Source organism: Balaenoptera ricei, chromosome 10 (assembly GCF_028023285.1).
Source record: "Balaenoptera ricei isolate mBalRic1 chromosome 10, mBalRic1.hap2, whole genome shotgun sequence".
Classification (NCBI taxonomy): Eukaryota; Metazoa; Chordata; class Mammalia; order Artiodactyla; family Balaenopteridae; genus Balaenoptera; species Balaenoptera ricei.
In genome coordinates, this window is record NC_082648.1 from 90,688,604 (window position 1) to 90,715,993 (window position 27,390).

The window sequence follows — 27,390 nt, forward strand, 5'->3', positions numbered from 1 at the left end:
AAACAAAACGAACAATTTTAGATGGTGGTAAGTTCTCTAGAGAAAATAGAACATCAGACAAGTAAATAATTACAATAAGGTGAGTGTTAGGATTGGGAAGTACAAGGCACTATGGAGACAACAGCAGTGGGGGGCAGAGCATTCCGGATGACCTGGGAGGGATTCACCCTGCACCCTCCTCTTCTGTGCTGCTCCTTCATCCATTCCAAGGGCTTCAGCAGCCACCAAGGTCTACACATCAGTGCCCACTCCACGCTTTCATGGGGCTACCTTCCAGTCATTGCCACTGGGCTACTGGGAAGTTTTATAAGCACTTCACGTCGCCTCTGCCTTGCTGCCAGATCTTCCCTCCTCCTGCCACTCCCTCCTCCCCCCATCAGACAATCTCTGTGAATGGTGTCAATAGCCCAAGTCAGAAACCTGTACATCACTCCACCCTGCCCCTCACTGGGCACATCCAGCTAACACCAAAGCTGATAGATGTGATCTCCTCAGTATCTCCTGAACTCAGTCACGTCTTCCTGCCCCCACTGACATGTCTCTATTTCAGGAAATCCATCAGGATTCCTCCCCCGCCCCATCAGTGACCACCACCTCTAGCAACCAACCCCCATCCTGGTGTCACACTGTGGCCACACTGGTATCTCCAAAATACAAGTGTAGTCCTGTATGCTCAGATCCCTTCCAGGATGGGGTTAGCATGACCCTCCTGACCTGATCCTCACCTACCTCCCGAAGAAATTGCCTGTTACTCCTCCCTCCCGTTCTATGTGCAGCCACGCCAGACTCCAGACCCCAAACGTACCACAGAGGCTCCTATGTCTATAACACCCCTCAACCCCCCTGCCTGCTGAATCCAGTTCCTGGCTTAGTCATCACTTCCTGGAGGAGGCCTGCCTTGACACCAGCCTCTTGGGCTCAGCTTCACATCCCCGCCCTTGGTTCCCACAGTACTCACACTTTCTCCACACCCCCACCCCCGCCGTGTATTTGTTTTGGAGGATAGGAGCTGGGTCACTCATTGTTGTGTCCACAGTGCCTGTGAAGTGCAAGAGTGCTACACTGCACCGCAGTTGTCCTCCTCTCTAAAAGTGGGGACAACAATAATACATGTTAGCTGTATTGTGAGGATCAAATGAGATAATGCGTGGAAAATACCTATCACAGTCAATACATAAAGAGTAAATGGTAGCTATTATTACTATATGATGTTGTTCATACTGAATCTAAACAAACATTTTATTGAAGTTTGAAATACATTCAGGAAAATACATAAAATCATAAGCATACAGAGCTCAGTGAATTTTCACAAATGAATGCACCCTTGTCACTGGCCCCCAGATAGTGCTATTTTATTTTATTTTATTTTTCTTTATTGAAGTATAGTTGATTTACAATGCTGTGTTAGTTTCAGGTGTACAGCAAAGTGATTCAGTTTATATATATATACATATTCTTTTTCAGATTCTTTTCCATTATATGTTATTACAAAATATTATAGTTCCCTGTGCTATACAGTAGGTCCTTGTTGTTTATCTACTTTATATATAGTAGTGTGTATCTGTTAATCCCAAACTCCTAATTTATCCCTCCCCCCCTTTGCCCTTTGGTAACCATAAGTCTGTTTTCTATGTCTGTGAGTCTGTTTCTGTTTTTGATTGGCAAGTAAGTTCATTTGTATCATTTTTTTAGATTCCACATATAAGTGATATCATATGATATTTGTCTGACTTTATTTAGTGTGATAATCTCTAGGTCCATCCATGTTGCTGCAAATGGTATTATTTCATGCTTTTTTATGGCTGGGTAATATTCCACTGTATATATGTACCACATTTTCTTTATTCATTCACCAGTCGATGGACATTTAGGTTGCTTCCATGTCTTGGCAATTGTAAATAGTGCTGCTCTAAACATTGGGATGCATGTATCTTTTTGAATTAGAGTTTTCGTCTTTTCTGGATATATGCCTAGGAGTGGGATTGCTGGATCATATGGTAACTCTATTTTTAGTTTTCTAAGGCACCTCTGTACTGTTCTCCATAGTGGCTGCACCAATTTACATTCCCACCAACAGCAGATAGCACTATTTTAAAGCTCAAATGTTACCTTCTCAGAGAGGCCCTCCCTTATGTCCCACCCCCTACACAGCACTCATCATCAGACATCCTAAATAACCTAATTATATATTTTGTATATTATCTATCTCACCTCACTCCAACATAAACTACAGGAGAGCATGAATTTTCTTTTTAGTCTATTTTGTTCACTGCTGTATCCTCAGCTCCTAGAATAGTGCTAGGCACATAGTAGGTATGCAACAAAAATTTATACTAAAGAATGAATGAATAAGTGCTTATATTCATTTCTTTAAGCTCCTGGGTGCTGCAGCACTGTCATGTCTGAGAAACAGTGCCCTCCCAGGTTAGACAGCGCAGGGCAGGGACCTAGCCCAGCCTGCGTCCTGAACTGTGCACGGCACGCATCTGCGCGGCCCACCTATGAGTTCTTTTTCCTCACTCCTCCCTGGCGAGTCTGGCCCATCCCGCCCCAATTTTGCGTGCATAATGATTAAAATAAGAATACTAGCAACAGCCATAATAATAGTCTCACCCGCCCTCTGGAGACAACCCGGCCCCTGGCATCCCTCAAGGATTTTCCCAGGGCCTGAAGCACGGGCTTCCCCGCAACCACCGGAAGGCACCTGGTCAAGCTCCCCGCCAAATCTTCTACCTCCCAATGGGCCCCTGCAGCTGGCTGGTGGAGGTTTTTATCATTCGCCCCATTTCGTCCAGGGAAAAACTGAGGCTGAGAAAGGAGAACCCGGCCTCTCTACTCTTCTGACTTGGAATCCCGCGGTCTTTGCCACCACGCACACCACGACCACGTGCGGTGATCACCACCGTCGCCTTTGGTTGGTTTCATACCCCCCTTCCCTTCACCAACCATCGCGGCCGGAAAGAATGTGCCTGGCGCTGCTCTGGGCTCTGAGCAAACGGCTGTGCAAGGTGTTCCTGCAGAAACAAACGGGTAATGAACCAGGCACCGGCCGGAGCAAGAGAGGCGCCTCACACAGAGTGGTCAGGCGCACTCCGAGGAGGCGACGCTAGCTGAGATCAGGGTGGTGGGAAAGAGCCGGTCACGCGGGGACGTGTTGGGAGGAGGTAGATGGTAAGGAGAGTTCCAAGTAGAATAGCGAATACTCAGCCCCTTTTACATCCACTACCTCGTTTAATCTTACCCCACACTTTGAGAGGGGACATCTTTGCCCCATTTTACAGACGAGGAAACTGAGGCCCATAAAGAGTAAAGCATTTATCGAATGGGATTCGAACCCAGCTCTCTGAAATACGCTAAGCCCGTACTCTCCAGCCCGCGTTCCGCGCCGCCTCCTTTCTTCCGCACCGTGACCTTAACTCGGCACGTGCTGGCCCCTCGCCCCCCATCCCAACATTGTCCCACTTAGGAGGGCAGACGGGGGGGGCTTTCGGAGGGACCGCGGAAGCCGCGCCCTGCTTGGGGTCCCGGGTTAGAGACTCCCTCGCCCTGAGTTGGGGACCCCTCCCGCGCGCCCCGCCCCTTCCGCGGCCGGGCCGGCGCTGCCTCTGTCCATGGTCAAAGCACCCGGGTAATCCGCCTTTCTCTTCCGCCCGCCGAGCCCCATTCATATTCTAATCACAGCGCGGCCGGCCCGCGAACAGCCACTTTATCGGGGCCTGCGGAGACGCAGCCGGCCCCCCCACTTCCACTTCCAGCCCCCCAGCTCCTCGCCCCCTCTTTCTGCACTCTAAACTCAGCCGAGGAGGGGGTCCCTGGGAAAACCGCGTCCCCACTCGCAGGCCCGGGCTTCTCGCAAACTTCGTGTCTGGCTGGGGGCGGGCGCGGGAGGAGGGAGGAAGGGACCGAGACACAGACAGACTGACAGACAAGAGTTACGGGAAGAGGCGGGGGCTGCGGGGAGTGTCAGAGAGACCAAGGGGGATAGAGACAGAGAGGGGCAGAGTCCTAGGGAGAGACAAAGAGGTGAGGGGGCAGGGGCTGGACCGAAACGCACGCAGCCCAAACCGGAGACATAGAGGGACACAGAGGACGAGGGAAGGACAGAGGGAGACAGAGACAGGGAGGCAGGCGGAGAGAGAGAGGCAGATACACCCAGAAGATAGAGAAAGTTCTGGAGATGAGTCAGCGCCTCACACCCTCCCTGCCAAGCGGCCTTCTCGCCGCCCGGGGTGGGGGTGGGGTCTTAGGGCTGCAGTTCCCCTTCCCCTCCCCCTTTCAGCGCTCTCCACTCCCCCACGCGTGTCCGCGGATCCGCGTGGAAGGGAGTCAAGGCTTACCTCATCCCCAGGGCTCTCACTCAAAATCTAACCCGGGACCAAACTTGGGGGCCCCAAGAGAAGAGGGAAAGGAGTGGGGCCCACTCGTGGCCAAGTAGGCGACTCCCCAGGCTCCTCGGAGTCCCCTGCCCACCCCCCAAGCCTGCGCCGCGCCTGGCCGGATCGGGGGAGGGGGGCAGGGGGGAGGGGGCCACATCTAAGCCAATTTTGATTTCGCCTATAATGAGTGCCGGGCGAAGGCTGGAGAAGGCCTCTGGAACTTTAAATAAGAAAAACGTTGCTAATGCTATAATAGAAGGGGGAAGTCGGAGGGCTGGGATTGCGTCGCTCTGAGCCCCCCTTTTCGGAGGAGGCTTTTCTTATTCAAAACAGGCCCACAATGGGCTTCACAGTGCGCCTCGCCACGGCCCCATCTGACGAGCGGCCATTCATCAGGCCGGCTGGCCTATCAATGACATTGCTCCCATCGGGGCTCCTATAAAATGATGCTTTTTCCCATGAAACATCCGCAAACATTTTGACGGGTTTGGCTTTGCCCGGCTGGATTACTGAGTGTCCCCTTGCTCGCTCGCTCTTTCTCTCTCCCCCTTCTCCGAGCTCTCTCCCTTCTCTCTCTCTCTCTCTCCTCTTTTCTTCTTTCTCTGTTCTCCTTTCTCTTTCTGCCTTTTCCTTTTCTTCTTTATCCTTCCGTCCTTGCACTCTCTGCGTCTCTTTCTCCTTCTCCCCTCCTTCCTCCCTTCCTCCCTGGGCAGCTCTAGCACAGGGGACCCCCAAACATCAGGACTTTTGGGGGGCGCCTGTGCTGTCCATGGGAAGAGCATGCATTGTGGGTTACTGGAGGAACCCGACATGGATTCCACAGGTTAGTCCTGGTGGGGGTTGGGGGGAGACATTGGGAGGGAAAGAAGAGGTAGAAGGGGAACTTCAGCAAGAGTCGCAAAAAGTTCAGAAGGGTCAACTTGACAGCGGAACCCCAGGAAATAACGGAGCCTGCAGAAGTTTTCAATCCCATGCGATGTGCGATGTCTGTAAGCGGATGCGTGGAAGTGTGCGCGTGTGTAAGCGTGTGACTGTGTAAATGTGTGTGTGCGCGCGCGCGCGCTGAGGAGCGCGCTTTTGCTAGCCCCGGACACAAAGTTATGTAAAGATTCGCTGGCTCGCGGCGAGCTCGAGGTGCCACTTGCAGAAACTTTGCGAGCCGACCGCCCCCTCCCGGGCCCGGCTCCTCCCCCGGTTTGGGGGCCCCGGAATAGCGGTGCGCTCTGGAGCTGGTGGCTAGGGCCAGGAAGCCGAGCGGAACGCCCCAGAGGCGGGGGAGGGAGACGGCTCCGCACAGCGCCTGGGAGGTGGGGACAGAGGCTCCGACTGGTGGAGATGCGCAGCTGGAGAGAGTGGCGGCGGCGAACCCGGTGGTCCTGGGGAATCCGCGCCTGGTCTGGAGGAGGGAGCCCCGGGCCGCCCGAGGCGGGGTGTAGCCTCCTTGCCCGGAAGGGGCACCCGACGATGCGCTCTGCTTGGGGATCGTAATTCTGCTGAAGGGAGGACAAGACGCCGAGCGGCTGGCGAGAGGCCTGGCGTCTGGGTGTGCAAACTGCTCGGCACTTTGGGGTCTGTTGGCTGTGGGCATCAGGTTTTGGGGTTGCGGCCGTCCGTAACAACAGAGAAAGCAAGCCAAGGAATCTCTTACAACGAAAAAGCCCAGCGTCTCGGTTCTTTCTCCAGTAGAGTCTTCGCCACCTCCCAGTTCTAGCGCCTTTGAAGAGCCGCCAAACTTCTAGATCAGAGTTATGCTCCCTACGCCCCTTCCAGGTGAAAGAAATTCTCTGGAAGTTCACCTCCTCCCCCAGCCGCAGTCTTCCAACCAGTGCAGTCCTATCCCGGCTTGGCTGCAGCCTTGGCGTTTCTTGGGGAGAGGCAGAAACAGGGCAGTGAGAGCAGCCTGGGCCGAGGCAGCAGCCTGACGCGATGCTGGAGGGGCTGCCTAGGAGCATCCGCTGCCGGACTTTGCAGCGCGGAGCAACAAGTGCCTTCCAGCCTCTGCCACCCCCTAACACACGCGCGACTCCTCCCTGAGCAAATAAACACCACACGATTGCTTCCCCATCTCCACTCCGAAGCAGGCTGGAAATGGATGTGGGGTGGGAGTAGGGGTCATCCGGGCATTGCCCCAGATGGTCTTTCTTCCGTCCTTGCAGAAAGATTTCCAGCCTCTCCTGGCTTCTGCTGGGGCCCTGGTGGACAAGACGCCCACCCCCTCTGACCAGGGGTATCTTTGATTTTCCAGGGTAATTGTCTGTCTCTGATCTCAAGAGCTAAGTCCCTCTCCATTGCGCTCTCCCGAGTGGGTGTGGGTCCCCCGGGAGTGGGGAAAGGCTGAGCCCCGCGGAACTCCTTACTATGTGCAATGACAAACGAAGGTAAGGAGAGGCATCGCCTGCCGCCCGCCCGGCTGCAAGTGCGCGGCCAGCCCTGCTGGATCCTCTCCACTGGCGGTAAAGAGGGCGCCCAGAGAGGGAAAAGAGACCCTCCCTGCATACTGCTATGCCAAGTGTTAGTGTCACTACGCAACTCCTGAGCACCCCAACTTTAGAGGTTAATATCCTTGAACAAAATTAAACCCACGTCTGCATGGTTTGCGACCAAGTATTTGCAAGGGGTCCACGTAGGGACTTGGGGTCTCCACGCCCCACACCAGCCATGGCCCAGCTGGGGGTTTTAGCCACCCCTTCCACACGACTGGAGCTTCTCGGTGCGTTCTGGGGAGAGCTGCGGGGTTGTGGAAACGTTCTGTTTTCTGTCCTCTAGCTAGTGGTCGTGGAGACACCTGGTCATTACTTACAGCAGACACCCCCAACGGGTTCTGAAATCTTTTCTCCCATCCACTCCCCTCCCCTTTTCGAAAATCTGAGACATCCCTAGATCGCCATCCTGAACTCAAAAAGTTCTGGGAAACGGCAGCGTGAAGAAATGACACGAGGCGCACCAGGTGACATTTTCACTCGGGCTTGCAAAACCGACGAGAAGGGAAGTGCGGCTCGGCGCGGTCCGATCCAGGACCTTCCCTCACCTCGCTTCCAGAGAACTTAATCCAATTAGCTTTTCTTTGGAGTTTCCCTTGTTATGTAAAGGTCCTTTCTCCCCGGCTTGCTGAGACCTGCGCTCCTTGGAGCAGTTCGATTCTGCTCCTTTTACGGCAGATTGCGCGCACATCTTACGGCAGAACCACGAATATTATCGTTATTATTATTTCATTCCGAAAGGGCTGGAACGATCGATTCGCAGCAAGTGCTGGGGCGATGTCCGGAGCGTCCGGGGTCGGAGAGGCCGGCGGGCCAGGCCTCCGTCCCCTCCTCTTAAAAGGAAAATTCCCGCAACGTGCCTCGGGCCCGGGAGGACAGTTTTGCAGGGGCCGGGGCTCTAGTGGTCCGCCTGGGGGCCCCTTCAGCGTGACCTGCGGAAACGCGCCCCTTTGTTCCGCGCACCGAGGCGGTAATATATTCCTCGACTTTTCCCAAAATACTCAACAAGTGTGAGGGCTGAGACAATGCCCCGTCGGAGGAGGCCGGGGAGCCGGCGCGCGCCTCTGGGCCCTGGGCTAGCCCGCCGCCGAGTGCCACAAAGCAGAGCTCCTCTCCCAGGAGGCCCGCAGCGCGGCCGGGCTCGGGGAGGCGGCGGAGGCCGCAGGCGCACGCGTGGGGCGGTCGACGTGCCCTCCGCCCGGTGCGCGGTTTGCAGCTGCGTCGCTCCCGGCTCGCGCCTCAGCCCCGCGCCGCGCAAACTCTGCGCCGAGCCCCGTGTGGCCCGCCCTCCCCACGAGGGTCGCCGCCGGCGCCTACGTGTTCGTGGCCTGTGGCTCCAATCCCGGCTGCCCTTCCCAGACGAGCGTTGCTCAGTTACTCAAGGTACCTGGAAATTCGAGAACGAGGGGCGGGGTGGGGGGAAAGTAGGTAGAGTTTTAGGCCACGGAGAACTTGTGCAAAGTGGGCCGGGGCCAGGTTGGTCGCCTACGCAACAGAAGGGTTGTTTCTTGTTAAACGGGATGGCGCCTTACAGAGGGGCACTGACGAACCCGACCTGGAAACTTCTGCCTCTACCCGCTTTCCGCCGCGACCTCCAAAACCCAGAGAGGCCAAAGCACCCCTGCAGCCGTATTTGAGCTCCCTGGGCCACAACGGCGGGAAGGCACTCTGGTGTACAGGCCCCCGGCTCAGCACAAGGCCCGACCTGGCTCCGAGGGCCCGCAGGTGGGGACATTTCAGTGGCTTTGGCGTGGGCCCGGTGGGGCAGAGAGCGCCCGGGTGGGAAGAGGCCCCGGGCCTAGGAAAGCAGTCGTCTTCTCCAGCCCCGGGACCCGGACTGCGAGCTCGGGGAACAAGGGGTCGGGGCTCTGAACTTTGCCCCCGCGCCCAAATCAGACTGTCTCGCCCTTCCCGGCGTGTGTGTGTGTGTGTGTGTGTGTGTGTGGCCGGTAAAGGGGACGTGCTCGCCCCACCCTCGCCACCTGCCAAGTGCCGACGTCTGGGTTTGGCATCAGGGTCAAGTAAGAGCCGCGTGGTCCCCAGGTCCCCTGTCCGGGTGGCTGCAGCACTAGCCAGCGCGGACGCGGGTGCAGGCCGGGCTCGGGGAGCCCCGCACGCGACTTGGTGCGGCGGCCGGGGACAACGCTCTTTCCCACCCGGCCTGTAGGTCCTGGAGACCCGGAAAAGTTTGCAGGGGCCGCCCGGCGGCTAGGCCCTGAGATTTCCATAGCTGCGCCCGCCCCCCTCCCCAGCGCGTCGCCATGGAGACTGCTGGAAGTTGGTGGTGGAAAACAGACCCAGCGCAAAGCAAAATATTATGAGTGCAGTCGGGGTGACTTCAGGGGGGGCAGGGGACCGGAGGGCATGAGCAGGAGCCAGAGGCAGAGGCGGACAACAAAAGGCCGAGTACGAGGAGGAGAGAGGAGTTTGCACGGGGCCTCCCCGCCGCTGTGTGAGAGCTGGACCATCCTGCTTCCCAGAGGCGCCGAGGTCTCTAATTTCTCTCCAGCAGCTACACCTTTTCTCAGCCCTCCTGCGCGCCCTCTCTCCCACCCCTCCTCCTCCGGGTTCTCGTCCAGCCTCCCTCCCCATCCCGAAGTTAGGCGCCAGCTGGGCAGTGCGCCCGCCCCCCCCAGGAGCCCCAGGCTCACCAACGTGAAAGGTTCTGGCTTTTCTTCCCCACGACCCGTGGGTCGCCCCAGATGAATTTCTCATCGCCCCCCCCCCACCCCAAACTGGATCTGAAAGGGTAAGGGGTTAGGATAAGGCGGGAAAGAGAAGAGAAGGAGGTGCTTTCTCCTTTGGAGGGGTGGGGAGGGTACTGAAGAGAAGATCCTCCGGATTTTTTCCTCCTTTGTACAGTGAGGAAAGCTCGGGGTTATCATTCTGACTCAGCCACTTGTAATGATACTTCAGGTAAATCTTCTAGCCTTTACAAGATTAATTTTAATTGCCTGTAAAATGAAGGGTAAGACAACTCACAGACTGGGATTCTCTGACAAGTTAGACGTATCCCTCTTTGTTATAGAACCCAGGTTACCACTATCTGAACTACGATCCACTGCACAATTAGTGACTCTCTCCCCAAACTAATAATATACTAAAATATTTTTACAAGTCATTTAGGATTTTAAGACTCAAGAACCTTGAATAACCCCCTTTTAAGGACCTGCAATTGCCTTTCTCAGTTACACCTGAGGTGCGTCCCTTAAGGTGTTAGATTTTATGGGGCTGTACCCGGCGTCAACACTGAAATGCCTCTGGGTGATGAAGCCAGCATCACAGACCCCCACAGATGCTGGATAAGAAGCCACACTGGCCCATGTGGTGAGATGTTGCTGTCAAGAGTACACCAGACTTCACCCTCCGTTGCTCAAGCTTTTAGGAAGAGGTGAGGCTCTTCTCACACCTGGCCACCCCTCCTGGTGATATGTTCAGCAGAGGAGTCCTTCCATTCTCCCCAGACTCTGTCGCCTCATCTGTAAATGAACGGATTGGATGTAAAGATTGCCACGGTCTGTCTGAAAGTGTATGACTAACTTACATGCCCGTGTCTGTGATATCTGCCTGGTACTAGGTTTATAAAGTAGTTCATCACACATTGATCCTCACAAGCGCTCCACGAGAGAGGTAATATTGTGACCTGCATCAGGCACAGGGTTTCTCTTCTATTTCCAACACTGCAAAATCGTGATTCTAAGTCAAGTTGATGTGTGTGTTTGCCTTGGTGTCTGTGCAAAAAAAAAAAAAAAAAAAAAAGGCTGAAAAGGTATGGAATGGTGACATCACAAGTTGGACGCCAGACAGTCAGGTCTCCACTTGCGTAGGCCCCTGAGAGCCTGCGCTGCCTGCTGAACAGGTTACTAGGGACGCTCTCCAGCTGCCCCTCCGGGATGCACGGCCCTGCAGGATGGAAAAGGCGGTGGGGGGGAGAATCTCTGACGTTGCTTCTCCCCACACCCCGCGCTATTTGAGATGTCTTTGCAATTTTATCAAGGTTAGGGGAGAGAATAACTCAAAGACAGATAATTTGGAGGTGTCAGGTAAAAGTTAAAAAAAATGACTTTGGGTGAATTTATCGGAGGTTTTATTCAGTCTCGCTCACTGAGCACCTGTTGGGTGGCAGAGCCTGGGGATGAATAAGGCCACAGTCCCTACTGTCAAGGACTTTAGAACGTTTTGATGAGGGAAGGCATGGACATACTGAGAGTGGTGAGCGCTACAAGGGACAGAAAAATAGTGTCCCCTTGGGGCTTGGAGGAAAGGTTGCTCTCTGTTGTTGAGCACCCACCATATGGCAGCCCCGTTAACAGGCACTTTTCCACACGTTAGCCATTTAAGCCTGACAGCAGTTCTGCGTTGTCCCTTTTTAGGATGAAAGAGGGTCTGGAACTTGCACAGGGTCACAACTTGTACGTGGCAGAGCTAGATTGGAGGCCAGCCTGGGAGAGCCCGTTCCCTCGCCCCACCCTGCCTGCTTCAGCCGGACACTGGTAGAGCGCTAGCCTGGCAGGGCTTGGTGATGACACTGGCCGCCAGGTGGATTTGAGTCCCACTTGGTGAGAAGGGAAATGCATGGATGAGAGTGGAGGAGCAAGGAATGTTGTGTCTTTGAGCTCCAGAGAAAACGTCTCTGAAGTTGTCATGTGATTCTGGATTTGAAGAGGATTTTAAATGATGGCAGTGGTAGGAGGCAGTGCATCATAAGGGTTGAGTAGAGTTATAGACTTTGGGCAAATTTTAGCTTGTTTCATCTATCCATTCATTCAAGAATTCTATGTGTCTTCTACATGCCCTGCATTCTGCTAAATGCTGAGCTTTAAAATGCCATCTCTGCTCCTCTGGAGCATAAATTCTAGACAGACAAACAGATAAACACAAAAATAGATAATCTCAGCTAGTGATACGTACTGTGAAGAGAAAACACTATCTAGATTAATGAAGATAGAGTGTGGTGATGGGGAGGTTGCTACCTTTCACAGGGTGCCTTTCTGCCACATGAAGCTGTGTGTCTTTGGTCTGGAAGCTAGATATTGCTGAGCTTCAATTTTCTTACAGAATTGAGAGAACTGTCTGATAGGGCTGTTGTGAGTCTGCAATGCGAAAGTGATAATAAATAACATATTCAATACTTACTATATATTTTCACTTTGCTAAGCATTTTAATTTAAATGCATTATCTAGGTAATGCTCACAACAACGCTACGAAGAAGGAACTGTTATAATTCGCAGTTTAAAGGAGGAAACCAACAGGCTCAAAACTGAAAAGTTTCTGAGCTCTAGAAGTTGGGCTGTGAGACATACCTTGACTGCATGGGAAGCAAGATCGATCTTAATTGCGTGTGTGCCAAACTTTCCTGAGACAGAATGCAAGTAATAAACCTAGGTTTTTGTTTTCATTTTTAAAGCTAATGTTTGTCAAGTGCCTTTCACATGCCGGGCATGTACTAAGCACTTTAAATTCATTATTAGTTGTATTTTAAAATATATGTTAGGGGTACTATTATTATCCATTCCATTCTATGCAATGGGAAATGGAGGCAGATAAAGGATATCCTTGAAGGGGGTAAGTACCCTAACCTGCAGTGATCCGCACCCTTAGTCACAAGGCTACACTGTCTTTCTCTTCTTTTTTGTTTTAGCGAGGGAGAGGGTTGTGTTGGAAAGGATGTCCAATGAAAGCGTATATTATTTTAGCAAAAGCATGCTATTTTCTTCCTGTTAGAAAGTGTTAGGATAGTCTTTTATACTGTGAAGACAAAATTGTAAATTATCGTTGGCAAAAATAGGTACATAAAGGGACACATCTTTACTACAGATATGAAATGCACTGTAGTCTTCTTGGGGATTCATTTGAAGTTTAGTTACCATTCGCTTTGTGTCTGTGAATGTCTAGGCTTCATTCATGCTCACATACAGACATACCTCAGCCAGAATAAACTAATGAGGCAGAAGCCATTAAGTACTGTGATTATATATGTAGCCTTTTGGTAATTTAACAAACCATATATTAGAGCTAGAAGTCATTCACAGATACGTGTTCCCCTGTGACTTCAGGTAGATGTGGGTGTGCTTTAATGAAAAGAACATGGGCTTTGCTATCAGATAGACCAAGATTTAAATCCCTGCTTGGTCACTTGCTAGCTGTGTGACCCAGGGCAAATGACCTAAGTTCTCAAGCCTCAACTTCCTTCTTTGTGAAAAAATCCACTCTTTACCTTCTAGGGTTCTTAAGAGGATATACTGGGGAGGGGGAGGTTGTTGGGTGAAATAAGTGAAGGGGATTAAGAAGTACAAGCTCCAGTTATAAAACAAATAAGTCACAGGGATGTACTGTAACAGCATAAGGAATATAGTCAATAATGCTGTAATAATTTTGTGTGGTGACAGATGGTTACTGGACTTGTCGTGGTGATTGTGTGGTAATGTATTTGTCGGATCACTATGTTGTACACTTGAAACTAACATAATATTGTATGTCGACTATACTTCAATAAGAACAAAAAGAGGATATAATGAGATTGTGCACTTTAAGTTAAGCCTGGCTCCTAGAAATTGCTCAGTAAATGGCAGACCTTACTATGATTGAAAATAACTATCTGGCCTTCCTGTGCCAAATCCTAGGTGTCTAGTTGGGAAAAGGGGATAAGAATGCTGAAAAAAATTTAGATTGTTTCAGCATATCTAGATGTTTTCTGTACCACGTAGACATAGTCTCAATTCTCACGTCAAGATAAATCATTCTCTTCTAAAAGGTTTTAGGCTGAGGGATTCATGTCATTTTCATTTCTCTACCTTTCCCATGAACAAGGCATTTTATGTGCTTCTGTTTGCCATGGTTTCACCCTTGCATTTTCCAGTTTGTTAAAGGAAGTGGAAAATGTGTCTTTGTAGAGGCAACACCTGTTGACTGGGATTTGAATCCTGCAAGAGAGTTCCATGGAGCTCTCAGAGGAGACGTATGGTGCACACCTCTGATGAAGGCCCCTGCACAACCCCTGACGCCCTCCCAGTTAGAACGTGATGGCCCACGTTCTTCATCCACTGCCCTCCCCCAGCTGCCCAATACTTGTAGGCATCACTGTTTTATTAAAGACTGAACCATTTTACACTTGACTTTCAAGAAGGGGAAACCAGTTTCAAGGGAGTCTTTCTCTGAAACTCGCCTTAGCAGGAAACTCGTTTAGTTCTTTGGCCTTTCTTGCATATTTTTCTAACGTGAGGAGAAAATGTCCATTTGTTCAGTTTCTGTCTTTATAACTTGATTTTATCTACATTGTGGTTTTTGGGCTTTTGAAATATTAACAGCTTTCTTTAAGAGAGAGAGAAAGATCATAAAAAGCAGAAAAGAAAGAATGAAATTCAGCCCTTCTGTTTTCAGTTGAATACGATCTGAATTTAGGCAACCAGGGCTGGATTACCTGTGCCAGTAGATTACGTTGTTTCTGTGGTCAGATCTGATCCTCAGAGCAGAATTTCTTTAAAATAGGTATATAGTTTCCACTCTTGTGGTTGGTTAATCCTCAATAAAATGTAAAAGCATAATCTGCCTCTGAGCAATCAATAATTATTAGTAGACAGGTGAACCTGGACGTGTTGGGTTTATATTGTTGTGATGGTTTTGCTTTAATTCAAGGGGATAATAAAGCCTTTGAAAAGGCTTCAACCCAGTGAAGGTTAGTTAGGGCTTAGTGCCCTGCGTGTTTTCTGACTACCCAATTGTGCTAAAGGTCAGCATTGTTTAGACTCAGCCTAAGTGAGATTGATGAATATAGCAGATTTTTATTTAATTGGAAGGGAGAATTACTACTTCATAAGCATTGATCTCCTGAATCCATCATGTTGGAGAAAATGCAGTATCAGTGAACACGAGTGAACTACTCCTGGACTAGATTTTGAACTGTCATTTGAATAATCTAAAGAGTGATTAGTGATTGCTAATTATACCGCCAGCAACCAATTTTTGAGGCACGAACGCATTTCGTGGAGAAGCTCATGTTAACATGTTTGTCTTGAATCTTGTGACGGCTCTGAAGTCATTTCAAGCTAATATTAGACTTCTGAAGAAGGAGGCGTTTCTTTGAATGTTACAATTACAGAATTTATAATTTTTTTAAAAAGCAGGGGTGATATTTGAGTTCCACATCATCTTTTTCTGAATGATGAGTCTAAATTTGGGGGTGTTGATACATGTGATGTATTTATAGTTTGTGAACTGGTTCGCAGAGCTCATGGGTAGGTGAAATTCTTATTGAAGTTGTTGGGGTTTTGTCAAGTTCCGGAATTGGGCCCGTGGCGTAAACGCAGATGTGTTTATGGTGGAATTGATTGATCACCTTAAGTATTTCGCCGTGTTTTCTTTCTGGTGTTCAGTTCCACTGCTGATAACAAATGCAGAGTGGGGGCAGGGGGAGAATTTGGCCGCCTCTATAAGTTCTTTGTTCTACCAAAAAGAAAATGAAGTAATTTTGTATCATTCTTACACGACTACAAAAAAAGCTAAAATTTCTGTTTCTAGGATTTTTTTTTTTCTTTTACTTGATGGCTCCTTTTACAAAAACAAACTAGTTTCTCCACAAAGCATTATTAGACATCATAAAAAAATACGTAACTTTGGCCGAGAAAGCCCTGGGAGTTTACAAGGAAGGAAGATCCCAGAGGGCTTCAGGCCCTCAGTTAAAATGTGAAAACTTTCAAGCATTGGAAAGAAGATTTCTAAAGCGTTGAGCTGTTGTTGTGAGAGGGCCTTTGGTCTCCATGAACTTTTATTTTCAACTCAGTGGGCAGAGTTTTTGAGGTTGCTGTGGTTTGGGTAGGGGACCTTTTCAGAAATGCCAGGCTTTTAGAAAAAAAAAAAACACAGCCTTTCTTCTAATCAGGGCTCTGTTTTAAAGTTTGAAAACTTTGCTGTGATTAGAAGAATGAATTATTTGTCTGCTTCGTTGGGGTTTTCTCTGGGTGCCCAGGTTGCGGGGCGTTCTCCGCCTGAGCTACCTTGCAGGGCACGGCTGAGGAGGCACTGGGAGCGGGGAGAGCTGCCTGCCTGGACCTGGTCTCACCCGCAACAGGCGTGAGCCTCACTCAGGCTGGTTGAGCCCCGAGCATAGCAGGGAAAGCGTGCAGGGCAGAGAGGTCCAGAGGGTTCCAGAGAGATCCAAGAGACGAGGAACCTAAAAAAAGGATTCCCTGTGGGTCCGTGTTCTGTTCAGAGTTTTTTTTAGTGTTGAGACATACGTAAAAAAGAAGAAGAAAGGAAAAAAACACCAAAGCCGTATGATTGTACATAGTACCTGGAGACTACATACTGATACGTAGATTGTTTTTCAGAAGGAAAGAATGAAGGAAAAGGGAATGAAGAGAGAAAGAAAGGAAAGAAGGAAGGAAGGAGACAAGGGAGGAAGGAAGGGACAGAGGGAGGATGGGAGAGAAGGAGGGAACTACACAAATTATTTTGGTAATTGACGGCAGGCTGCCTTAATGAATTATTTTCAAAATTATTAGTTGCTTTTTTTTAATCAAGTGGCTCCCTTTTTGAAATCGGGTAGCAGATTAATAACATTTATAATCTTTTCCAGTCACTGTGCTAAATGCTTATGCATGTTAACTCATCTAATTTTCATACCCAACCGATGGCATTATTTTCCCCATCTTACAGAAGAGGAAACCGAGGTGCAGAGAGCCTAGGTAACATGTCCAGGCCAAATGGCTAGTGTCAAACGAGGATTTGGGCACAGATTATTCTGATTTCAAAGCCAGGCTGCCTCCTTCCTCCTAAGACCTGGAGTTAGAAGGAGGACCTCGGAGATGTCCATCCTAGCTCACCTGCTCTACTGTATAACGAAGTTCAGGAGGTCAAGTCACCCCTAATCCTGGGGGAGATGGCCGCTCATGCTGCAGTTCTCTGGAGCACACTGTCACGGGTGTCAGTGGGCTTCTGGCTGACATGGGCACCTGGATGTGACTTTGGCAGCAGACTGCTGACTGAGGACACCCACGGGGGCTCCTTCCTGCGGGGGCACCTTCATGTCAGGTGTTCCTTTCATCTCTAAGTGTTCTCAGAGCTTCTGAGTTCAACCTGGCACCACCACTGGGGAGGTATCCCCCGCCTGCCAGTTACTCTGGCAAATTTGACATCTTATATCATCAAAGGCTTCCTACCTATTTACTTACAGACATGATTTTCCTTACAATAGGTTAAGCATAAAAACCTTGGGTGTTAAAATAACAGCCCCTTCCATGGCGTAGCATGTCGCAGTTTGCAATCACTGTTACAATCATATTTCAAAATATTTATTTATTCATTTTTTCATTTATTTATTTATTTATTTATTTATTTATTTATTTATTTATTTATGGCTGCGTTGGGTCTTCATTGCTGTGCACGGGCTTTCTCTAGTTGCAGTGTGCAGGGGCTACTCTTTGTTGCGGTGCGCAGGCTTCTCATTGTGGTGGCTTCTCTTGTTACGGAGCACGGGCTCTAGGTGCACGGGCTTCAGTAGTTGTGGCATGTGGGCTCAGTAGTTGTGGCATACGGGCTCAGTAGTTGTGGCATACGGGCTTAGTTGCTCCACGGCATGTGGGATCTTCCCAGACCAGGGCTCGAACCCGTGTCCCCTGCATTGGCAGGTGGATTCTTAACCACTGCGCCACCAGGGAAGTCCACTGATACAATCATTAATAGCAGGGAGTTTGCAATCACTGATACAATCATTTAACTGCTCTGGCTTTAGAATCCCATAGACTTAGTGAGAACCGGCTTTGCCATGGGCTAGATGTATGAATTCAGCAAGTCACGTGACTTCTCTGAGCCTCAGTTTGCTTGTTAGTAAAGTGGGATCATGCAGAGTACCTACCTTAGAGGGTATTGTGAGGATTAAATGAACTAATGCATATAAAGGGGTCCACACAGGGCCTTGGCATGTTGTAAAAGCTCAATAAACAGAAGGTGCTTCGAGCACTTGCTTCTCCTTGTGTCCCCCTAGTAGCTTCCAAGACCTGCCTTCTCCCCATTCCCCTTTCTGCCCCTTCCCCCAGGACTGCTTAGGAGAAGAAAACATTTTATACAACACTTCCACCGTGTTCAGTCTTTTCAGTACATAACCTCATAAACCTGTGATCTGGGCAGGATCATTCCCATCTTATACTTAGTGAAACTACCACTCTGTGGGATTCAGTCACTGTACGTGCATTGGTTCGTACAGCGAGAGTATCCGAACTGAGGTTGTTATGGCACCAAAGCTGGTCCTGCTTTCTTAAACCAGGCCATCGCCATTCCAATTAAAAACATGCAGTTGTAATGAAGGTGCTGGTGGTTTCCCTTCCACATAGAGCTCTGACTGTCTTGACTTTGCCTCACGGTGCTCTTATCCACCTGAGCCTAAAGTGCACATATTTCCAATCCTTGTTTTCAGTGTTTACTTGATGCTTCTTCCTTTGTTTCTCAAGATTTCCACCTGTGTCGTTATTCTCTGTGCTTAGCACAGGGTGTCTCGCACAAGTCAGTGCTTGATGAGTATTTACTTAAGATATAAATCAATTCCTCCTTCATATTCTGAGGAATGCTGCATCTCTTTGCCTGCTTTCTAGGAAGGCTGGCTCAAGGCTCCATGCAAGCAAGTACTTGATAGATTAACTGCAGATGAACTGACACTCTTGAGCCCCTGTGAGCCAGGCATGGTGCTGGTGCTTCATTCATTTCTTTCTTTCCCTGCCTCCTCTCAGCCCTTCCTCTTCTCCCCTCATTGATCTGCTCTTCTGTGCCGAGCACCGTCCTAAGTGTGGGGAATAAGGTCCAGTCAGCTCTTAAGGAGCTTATATTATTTCTCCTAATCCTCATAATAACCTCATGGGGTAAGTATTTTTAATATAGGCAGAAAATTGAGGTCCATGAGGTTAAGTAATTTGCCCAGGGTTGCAGAATTTACTTGGTCCCTTGTAAGGGGAGGATTAGAATTAGTGTCCTGCCGGCTCCCAAGGCCATGCACCAAGAGATCCAAGAATCAAACGGAAAGAATGATAACAGGAAGGAACTAAAGAGTAATTCCTGGGAGGTGGGCATGATATAAAAATTATAATAGCTAAGACTTATATAGTGCTTACCATGTAAACATTCTCTGTGCCTTATTCACTTAATTGTCATCCAAACCCCATGAGGTGCTATTATTACCACTCCCATTTTGCAGATTAAAAAAATTGAGGCTCAAGGAGGTCGAGTTGCTCACCCAAGGTCATACTTCAAGGAAGTCAGACTTGAACCTGGCAGTTGAGCTCCACGGTCTGTGTCCTTAACTACTACTTTGTTATTCAAACAAACCAGAAAAGTGCCTTAGTCATAAACAGGTGCCTGGGACTCACAGCGGTTCCATATATTTAGAACGTGCTCTGTGCCAGGCACTGTGCTCTAAGTGCTTTCCATGCATTTGTTCACTGCAATCTCACACCACTAAGATGAGGTAGGCACATTATTATTACTCACATTTTAAACAAGGGGACACTGAGGTTTAGAGAATTTGCCTAAAGTCTTTTCACTAGTAAGTACTAAGGCTGTAATTCAGACCATTCGTCTGTAGCTAGTTACGAAGCCCACATGCTTACTTTTCCTTCTCCTAGGTGATTCTCAGGAAATGATCCAAATGAAAGAAAACATTACCTGCACCACGTTGTCCATTAAAACATTGTAAAAAATAGGAACATTAGCTCAGTGGAACACTGGGCATGTATTAAACAATGACGAACGTGAGGACTGTAGCAGCAGAGGGGAAATCTGCATGATAGCATGTTGAGAGGAAAAGGAATAGAAATTGTACATTCCCTGAGCTTACAGTTCACATGTGCACAGGTGCACACGAGGCTGGGGAGCAATGCAGAAAGAGGACAAGTAGTTCACAAGTTCGAGGGGTGGGACTGTGGGTCAATATGTTTCTCTTTTCAACATTAAAAAGTATAGGGCTTCCCTGGTGGCACAGCGGTTGAGAATCTGCCTGCCAATGCAGGGGACATGGGTTCGAGCCCTGGTCTGGGAAGATCCCACATGCCGCGGAGCAACCAGGCCCGTGAGCCACAACTACTGAGCCTGCGCATCTGGAGCCTGTGCTCTGCAACAAGAGAGGCCGCGATAGTGAGAGGCCCACGCACCGCGATGAAGAGGGGCCCCCCGCTTGCTGCAACTAGAGAAAGCCCTCGCACAGAAACAAAGATCCAACACAGCCAAAAATAAATAAATAAATAAATAAAATTTTTTAAAAAAGTATAATTTCTTCGATAGATTAACACAGGAAAGAAAAAAGCGCTTTGCTTAAGAGAAGGATATTTTGTTGATTTATCTCAAAAGTTCAGGCTAGTTTGAAGTTTCTTTGGGTCCGGCAGCCAGGAGTGCCTGACTCCTGAGTTTTCAGAGGGGGAATCCACATCCTCTAATACAGGCGGTGAGAAGAAATGCAGGAGAGGTAAACAAACAAACAAAAACCTAGGAAAGGCAGTGATGTCAAGAATCAATACCAGATGATGTGCACAGCGAGTAGCCGTGGCTCCAGTAATCTTTTTCAGATTTTCTGTTTTAATAATATTGTAATAATAGCAATAGAAACAAAGAAAAAGTCTGTCAACATTGGGTAAGGGTAGGTATGCCCCCCCCCCGAGAAGTGGAGGGGAAATGAAATTTTTACAACCTGGTTATGCAATTGTGTACATTAACTCTGGTGTTCCCAGAGATATTTTCAGAGCAGAGATCTGCTTTTACATTGAGTTTATCTTCGACAGGAGATGGCACTGAACACCTTAGCTTTAATTTTCTCTAGTCTCTGGAGACTGTTGGTGAGTTCATGATCTGTGAAATATCAGCATTGGTATACCTTCAGGGTTCCCTCCCTAATTCTTGTATATTGCAAACAATGACATCTTAATTAATCTCTTTGCCCACTTTAGAGTTTTCTATATTGAGTTTTCCTGAAGTAAGAAGGAGCAGTAACATTACTGAGCACATATTGTGTGTTTGGTATTATTTTAGACACAGCTTAGTGCTCACAATGAGACTTTAAGGCATGTGTAATTATGCGTATTACAGTATAAGTTAATGGTTAGGTTAGAGTCAGATTCAAACCCTGGCTCAGCTGCTTACTGGCTGTGTGATCTTGGGCAAGTCATTGCTCTGATGATGATGTTGACGAGGATGATGGTACTTCATTGAGAGGCCACGTTCCAGGCTGTGTCATTAGTGGACTCACTTGCGTCATGCGGTGATTGAGACCCCAGCTGATGAAGAAGAGACATGGGGACACTGGTCACGTGGATCGGCCAGAGGAGTGGATACAGTTAGCTAGAAGGAGGATAGAGTTCTTATCTTTTCTCTTCTCACTCATCTGTTCTGGTTCAAGCATCGAAGACTTAGACTCTTGCAGTGGCCTCCTACTAGGGGGACATTAAGTCCCAGTTTGCCTGGGACAATCCTGGTTTACACATATGGTCCTGGCAAAATTATTACTAACACTGCTTTTCAGTCTCAGAAATGTCCAGGTTTAGATGATAAATGATATGGTCTCCTGCTTCCCTTTCCCTCCCCACTAAAATTGTGTTTAGCAGCCCCCGATGGAGCTGCCCACAGAACTGATTTGTTTATGCCACACTCTACCCAAAAACTTTTAGAGGTTCTCAACCATCTACTGAATAGAATCCAGACTCCTTAACCCAGCCCTGAGTACAGAGGCAGGGCTTTTATGTGCACATGCCCCTTAGCATGTTATACAGGATAGTCTCAGTAAACACATGTTGAATTAACACCTGAATGAATGTGTCCATTCACGCTCAGGCTGCTTGTCAATTTCTTGAGCGTGTCATTCTTCTGCCAGCTTCAGGGACTTTGCATATGCCGTTCCTTCTGCCAGGAACACTCCTCCCTCTTTTCCCTGGGGTAGTAACACATGTCTTCTTACTCTTTAGCTGTCAGTTTAATGCTGCCTCCTCTGAGAAGCTTCCTTGACTCTCACAGATTAGGTCAGACCTTTCTTTTTTTTTTCTCTACCCTGGCTTTCTTGGTAATTATGTCTCTATTTGTGTGATTATTGAATAGCTGACTTCTGCACTAAACTCTGACCTTCCATGAAGCCAGAAACTGTCTTGTTCCCTGCTATCTCCCTACTGTATAGCTCAGTGCCTGCAACATGCTAGCGCATAAATAGTTGATAAACGGACAGTGGGATGAATGAATGTAAGTCCCCTCACAGCCTGCCCTTTCTGAGCCAGTGCAGTTCATGTCACCTGGTTAAAGCCTTCCAATAGCGTCTTGGCACACTTGGAATAGATGTGGGGTTCTTACTCTGGCCAGCAAACTTCGGGCCCTTCCTAACCTTCTGACCTCAGTTCGCACTGCCCTCCCCCTTCCTTCCTCTCCTCCACCATACTGGTTTCCTGGCTCTTCCTCACACCCTCCAAGCCCACTCCCACCTTGGCCTTTGCAGTTGCCTCAACATCACCTCCTCCGAGAGGCCCTCAGCATCCCTGCCACCTAAAACAGCACCCCCATCTCTCTCTATCCCTTTCCAGGGCTTCGTTTCTTCAGAACACTCACCGTGCTCTAAGTCCTCTTGCTTATTTGTTTTTGTCTGTCTCCACCACAGAATATAAGCTCCCTGAGAGCAGGGACCTTGCCTGCCATGTTCATCACTAGATCCTCAGAGCCTGGCAAACAGTCGGCACTAAATCACTGTTTGGTGGGCGAGGGAAGGAATAAAAGCAGCGGCAGCGTGGGGCTGCCCCTTGGAGGCAGGGCAGGGACCCCTTCCTGGAACCCAGCAGCCCCTGGGGCGGGGCCTGTGGTGTCGCCATGGCAACCCACTGACCTGAGGTACCTCCTGGGCCCGCCTCCTGGGCCCACTTTCCACAGCATCCTGTGTGTCACCACCATGGGGAGTCCCGGGGAGAGAGGAAAAGCAGCATCCTGGTGCATGGGGGGACGGGAGCAGGCCCCGGTGGCATGGTTCGCCTGATAACGACCAGGGCCTGGGGGAGGGGACACTGGGGTGTGCTCTGGCACCTCCAGAGGGATCTGGGGCCCTGTCCTCCCTTGGTAGCTGCGAGTGTGGCATGTCAGCTCTTTCATGTAGCATTTCTAAAGCTGCAGGTTCCTAAAATAGGCCTCAGCACAGCACCCCAAAAGACTGTTGATATAAAGAGAATGAATAACGCCTTCTATTAAAACCCAGTGACACTTTATAAGTCAGGCGGTGTTTTCTTCAGGTATTGCATAAGTCAAAACTCCCTGTTCTCATCCAGTTCCTCAGAAACAAAGCTCATCGTGTTACTCCCCCACTGCTTAAAAATCATGGCTGGCTCCCAGCTGCCTGCAGGCTTCTTGGCCTGGTGGGTGAGGCCTTTGCAATCTGCTCCTAATGGAATCTCCCACTTGTCTCCCACCACTCTTTGGGTCACGGGTCAGTGGGCTCTTCACCTTTCTCAGAACCCATTTTGTGCCTTTGTCTGCGACGGTGGCCCTCTTCCCCGGAATGCCCTTTCCTCCTTGGTCTGGCCGATGCCGACTCCTTTAAGGACCAGCTGAAATGCCTTCCCCCCACCCTCTGTGAAGCAGCCAGGCTGAGCCAGAAGCACCTTATTGTAATCTAGACGTACTCCTGGTTACCTGCTGGCTTAGCAAGGCAGGGTGCCGTGGTGACAGCCAACAGCTTTGGGGTCAGACAGACCTGTGATGGTGACATCACCTAGTTTCTCCGAGACTTTCCTCTTCACAGATCGGAGTTGTTCAGGTCTCTGTTTCAGAGCTGCTGGAGGTGAGCAGAGGTGAAGAAGAGTGACCGGCATGGAGAGGACGCTCAATAAATGCTAAATGTCACCATTGCCGTCTGTCCCTATCATGGCTGTGAGCACCTGCTGGATAGAGACCAGGCTTTCCTCATCTTCCCACAAAGCCACGCATGCTCAGTGCCTCACCCGTATCATTTCAGTTAATTTTTGGAGAAACCTGGGAGGCAGGGCTTTAGGAAGGTTCCAGAACCATGTCAGTGTCTCATAGCTAGTGAGTAGCAGGACTGCGATTTGAAATCCAGTTGTTCTGACCCCAGGCCCCACATTCTTCCTGGCCTGCCTCTGTCTCCTCTTTCATCTTGTACTGTCTCCCCCATGGCCACTCCACATCAGCCCCCGGGCCTTCTTCCAGTTCCTTAAATAGGTCACACGTGACCCCACCTCAGAGCCTTTGCCTCTGTGGTCCCCGCTGTCAGGACTTTCGAAGGCCCTTTTTGCTCCCTCACCGCACTCGGTCCCTGCTCAAATGCTGTTTCTTCCCAGAGGCCTTCCTGGGGAGGACCCCCCGTCCAGCATTCCCTGCTCCTTCATTCTGCTTCGCTTCATCACGGCCATCACCGCCAGCTCTGTGCCCGACACCGCTCCAGGCTCTTGGGAACTAAGTGCTGAACAAGATCCTCAAGGTTGTTAGAACTTACAGTTTTAAGAGTGGGGGACATCAATAATAAAAAAAGAATACATAAGCAACCAAGATACTTTCAGGTCCTGAGACCCTGGTCCATCAGAGATATCCTGCTCTACTATATTGGCTTCCTGTTAAATAGCTTTTGTCCATCTCTTCTGTTAGAACTTTACACTGAAGACACTTGATAACTATATATTTGCAAAATGAATGGATAGACGGATGAGAGAGAACAACTAGCCTGTGCCCAGTAGGATGCAGCAGGAAGAATAAGCATAGGCTTTGGAGACTGAAGATCTGGGTTTGAATTCTGACTTTTACACCTTTGAACTGTGTGACCTTGGCCACACCACTGCCAACAAGCCACTGCCATGTTCAGTCTTCTTATCTGTAAAGTGGTGTAAATTTCTGTCTCATGAGGTAGACTGTCAAGCTCAGATCAGGTTCTCCATGTCAGTGTGCTCTGTAAACTTCAAGGATTACCTGCCTTTTGACAGCTAACTCAGTTGACTCCTCCTGCCAGGCCAATATATGTTCATGAAGCACTGCTCTGAGTCTTGGACCGCCTTGGACGTGCCATGCCTCCGATACAGCTACTTCCTGGTTGTTTTTGCTGCTGGAAAGGGAACCAAGTCTCCTAGGAAACCCAACAATCATTTATGGCTCATTCTATGAACTTGAGAAAGTCACTTCAAATTGGGGTTTCCAAATCTCCGATACGAAGTGGGGAGGAGTGAAGATTTGCCTCTAAGGAATGTGGGTTAAACTCCTTATCAGATGAAAATCTATAAGGCATTATCTGCATCCTCCTTCCTGCCCATGATCCCAGATGAGTCAGGTGAGGGATGCCTCACAGCCCAGGAGCCTATGCTCACAGCCGTCAGTAAATCCTGTTGGGCACTTAGAGCAAGCTTGGTCCTTACTAAAAGGTCTGATGGTTTTTATTATTATTTTTTAATCAGTCATCAATTTTATACACATCAGTGTATACATGTCAATCCCAATCGCCCAACTCAGCACACCACCATCCCCACCCCACCGCGGTTTTCCCCCCTTGGTGTCCGTACGTTTGTTCTCTACATCTGTGTCTCAACTTCTGCCCTGCAAACAGGTTCATCTGTACCATTTTTCTAGGTTCCACATACATGCGTTAATGTACGATATTTGTTTTTCTCTTTCTGACTTACTTCACTCCGTATGACAGTCTCTAGATCCATCCACGTCTCAACAAATGACTCAATTTCGTTCCTTTTTATGGCTGAGTAATATTCCATTGTATATATGTACCACAACTTCTTTATCCATTCGTCTGTCGATGGGCATTTAGGTTGCTTCCATGACCTGGCTATTGTAAATAGTGCTGCAATGAACATTGAGGTGCATGTGTCTTTTTGAATTACGGTTTTCTCTGGGTATATGCCCAGTAGTGGGATTGCTGGATCATATGGTAATTCTATTTTTAGTTTTTTAAGGAACCTCCATACTGTTCTCCATAGTGGCTGTATCAATTTACATTCCCACCAACAGTGCAAGAGGGTTCCCTTTCCTCCACACCCTCTCCAGCATTTATTGTTTGTAGATTTTCTGATGATGCCCATTCTAAGTGGTGTGAGGTGATACCTCATTGTAGTTTTGATTTGCATTTCTCTAATAATTAATGATGTTGAGCAGCTTTTCATGTGCTTCTTGGCCATCGGTCAGATGGTTTTTATGGATCAAGAATGAGGCAGTTGGGAGCAGGAAGTTATCCAAGTGTGAACTAAGCTCTCCTTCTCCCATGTCCCAGAGCACAGCGCCAATACTGCCACACTGATCACAGTATTAGAACTTTTGCTTCAAGCCTCAGTTTTCATATCAGTAAATAGAGATATTAAGACATACCACATCATACTGTTCTGAGGTTTAATTCAGACCGCACGTGTGAAAACTTGCGTAGTACCTGGCACACAGTAGGAACTTACTGTTGTTTTCTGAAGAAAGTAATACATTCAACAACATGTTTTTACTGCACAGTATCTGTGGGGCCAGGCACAGTGCCAGCCACTGGGGACAGGTGAATAAAGATGACAGGGTGGCTGCACTCATGAGCTGGCGGAGTAGCACCTTCCTTGCTTTCTTGATGGCAGCTAGAGGGCAGAAACCAGTCTTACTCATGTTTGTATCAGACTCACTCTACTACAGCTTCTTGTATCTAGACAGTATAAAATAAATTTTTGTTGAATTTTCCTTTCTTTATTTGGAAAATTGCCTTTGATGTGTTGTCCTTTTTCATGCCTTATGTGGTAAAAAAGAAAATGATTAGGAAATTCTGTAGATATGTGGATGTACCTCCTTACATGCTGTGCATTCTTTGATATCATGTGTGTCAATAAAGTAACGTCCATTGAGGCCAGACTATAGGAAAAACTTCATACCAGGCACTATTGGAGAGTCAAAAGAAATAGAATAAGATGGACAGCATTCTTAAGATGTTTATGTTTTGAACTGAAGAGCCTGTTATGTATAACAAAGGCTTGCAAAGAAATATGTAAGTGAATTTAGCAAAAATTGTAATATGTAAATTGAGTTTTAGCAAAAGTTGTAATGCAAGGCAGACTGTGATCAGTGCTGCAATATTGGCACCGTGTTTTGGAAACCATATGGGACACAGGATAAGGAGAGCTCAGGGTACACTTGGAGAGAGCGTTGTGGTTATGACCTGAGATTGAATGCTTGTCCTAACCCTACCTCTTACTAGCTGGGTGACTTTGGACAAGTCACCTAATCTTTCTGAGCCTTAGTTTTCTCATCTCTAAAATGTGCATATTAATAGAACCTACCTTGTAGAGCTGTTATGAGGATTAAGTATGATGGTGTATGGAATGCATTTGCATAATGCTTATAAGGGCTCAGTATATGGTGGCCTTTATTAAGTCACTTAATGTACAAATGAGTAAGATAGATGAACACAGTGCTTTATTAAAAATTCAATATACCTGTCATTCTGGTTGAGTAATTCTTGATCTTTGCAAGACAAAAATCCATTATTAGTAGTTTTAAAGTACATAAAGTTTACTTCAGGTGACCTAAATAGAGGCCTTCCAGTCCTGTGGAGCAACCT

At 48.5% G+C, this 27,390-nt stretch overlaps 1 protein-coding gene across 1 annotated transcript in view; it reads left to right on the forward strand.

Moving 5' to 3' along the window:
- The first annotated feature begins 5,156 nt into the window (after window positions 1-5,156).
- Window positions 5,157-27,390, forward strand: part of RFX4 (regulatory factor X4) — a 166,706-nt gene continuing 144,472 nt past the window's right edge. Inside the window, exon 1 of the mRNA XM_059934815.1 lies at window positions 5,157-5,199. Within this exon, the coding sequence (XP_059790798.1) occupies window positions 5,157-5,199 (43 nt within the window). The remainder of the gene's footprint in view (window positions 5,200-27,390) is intronic.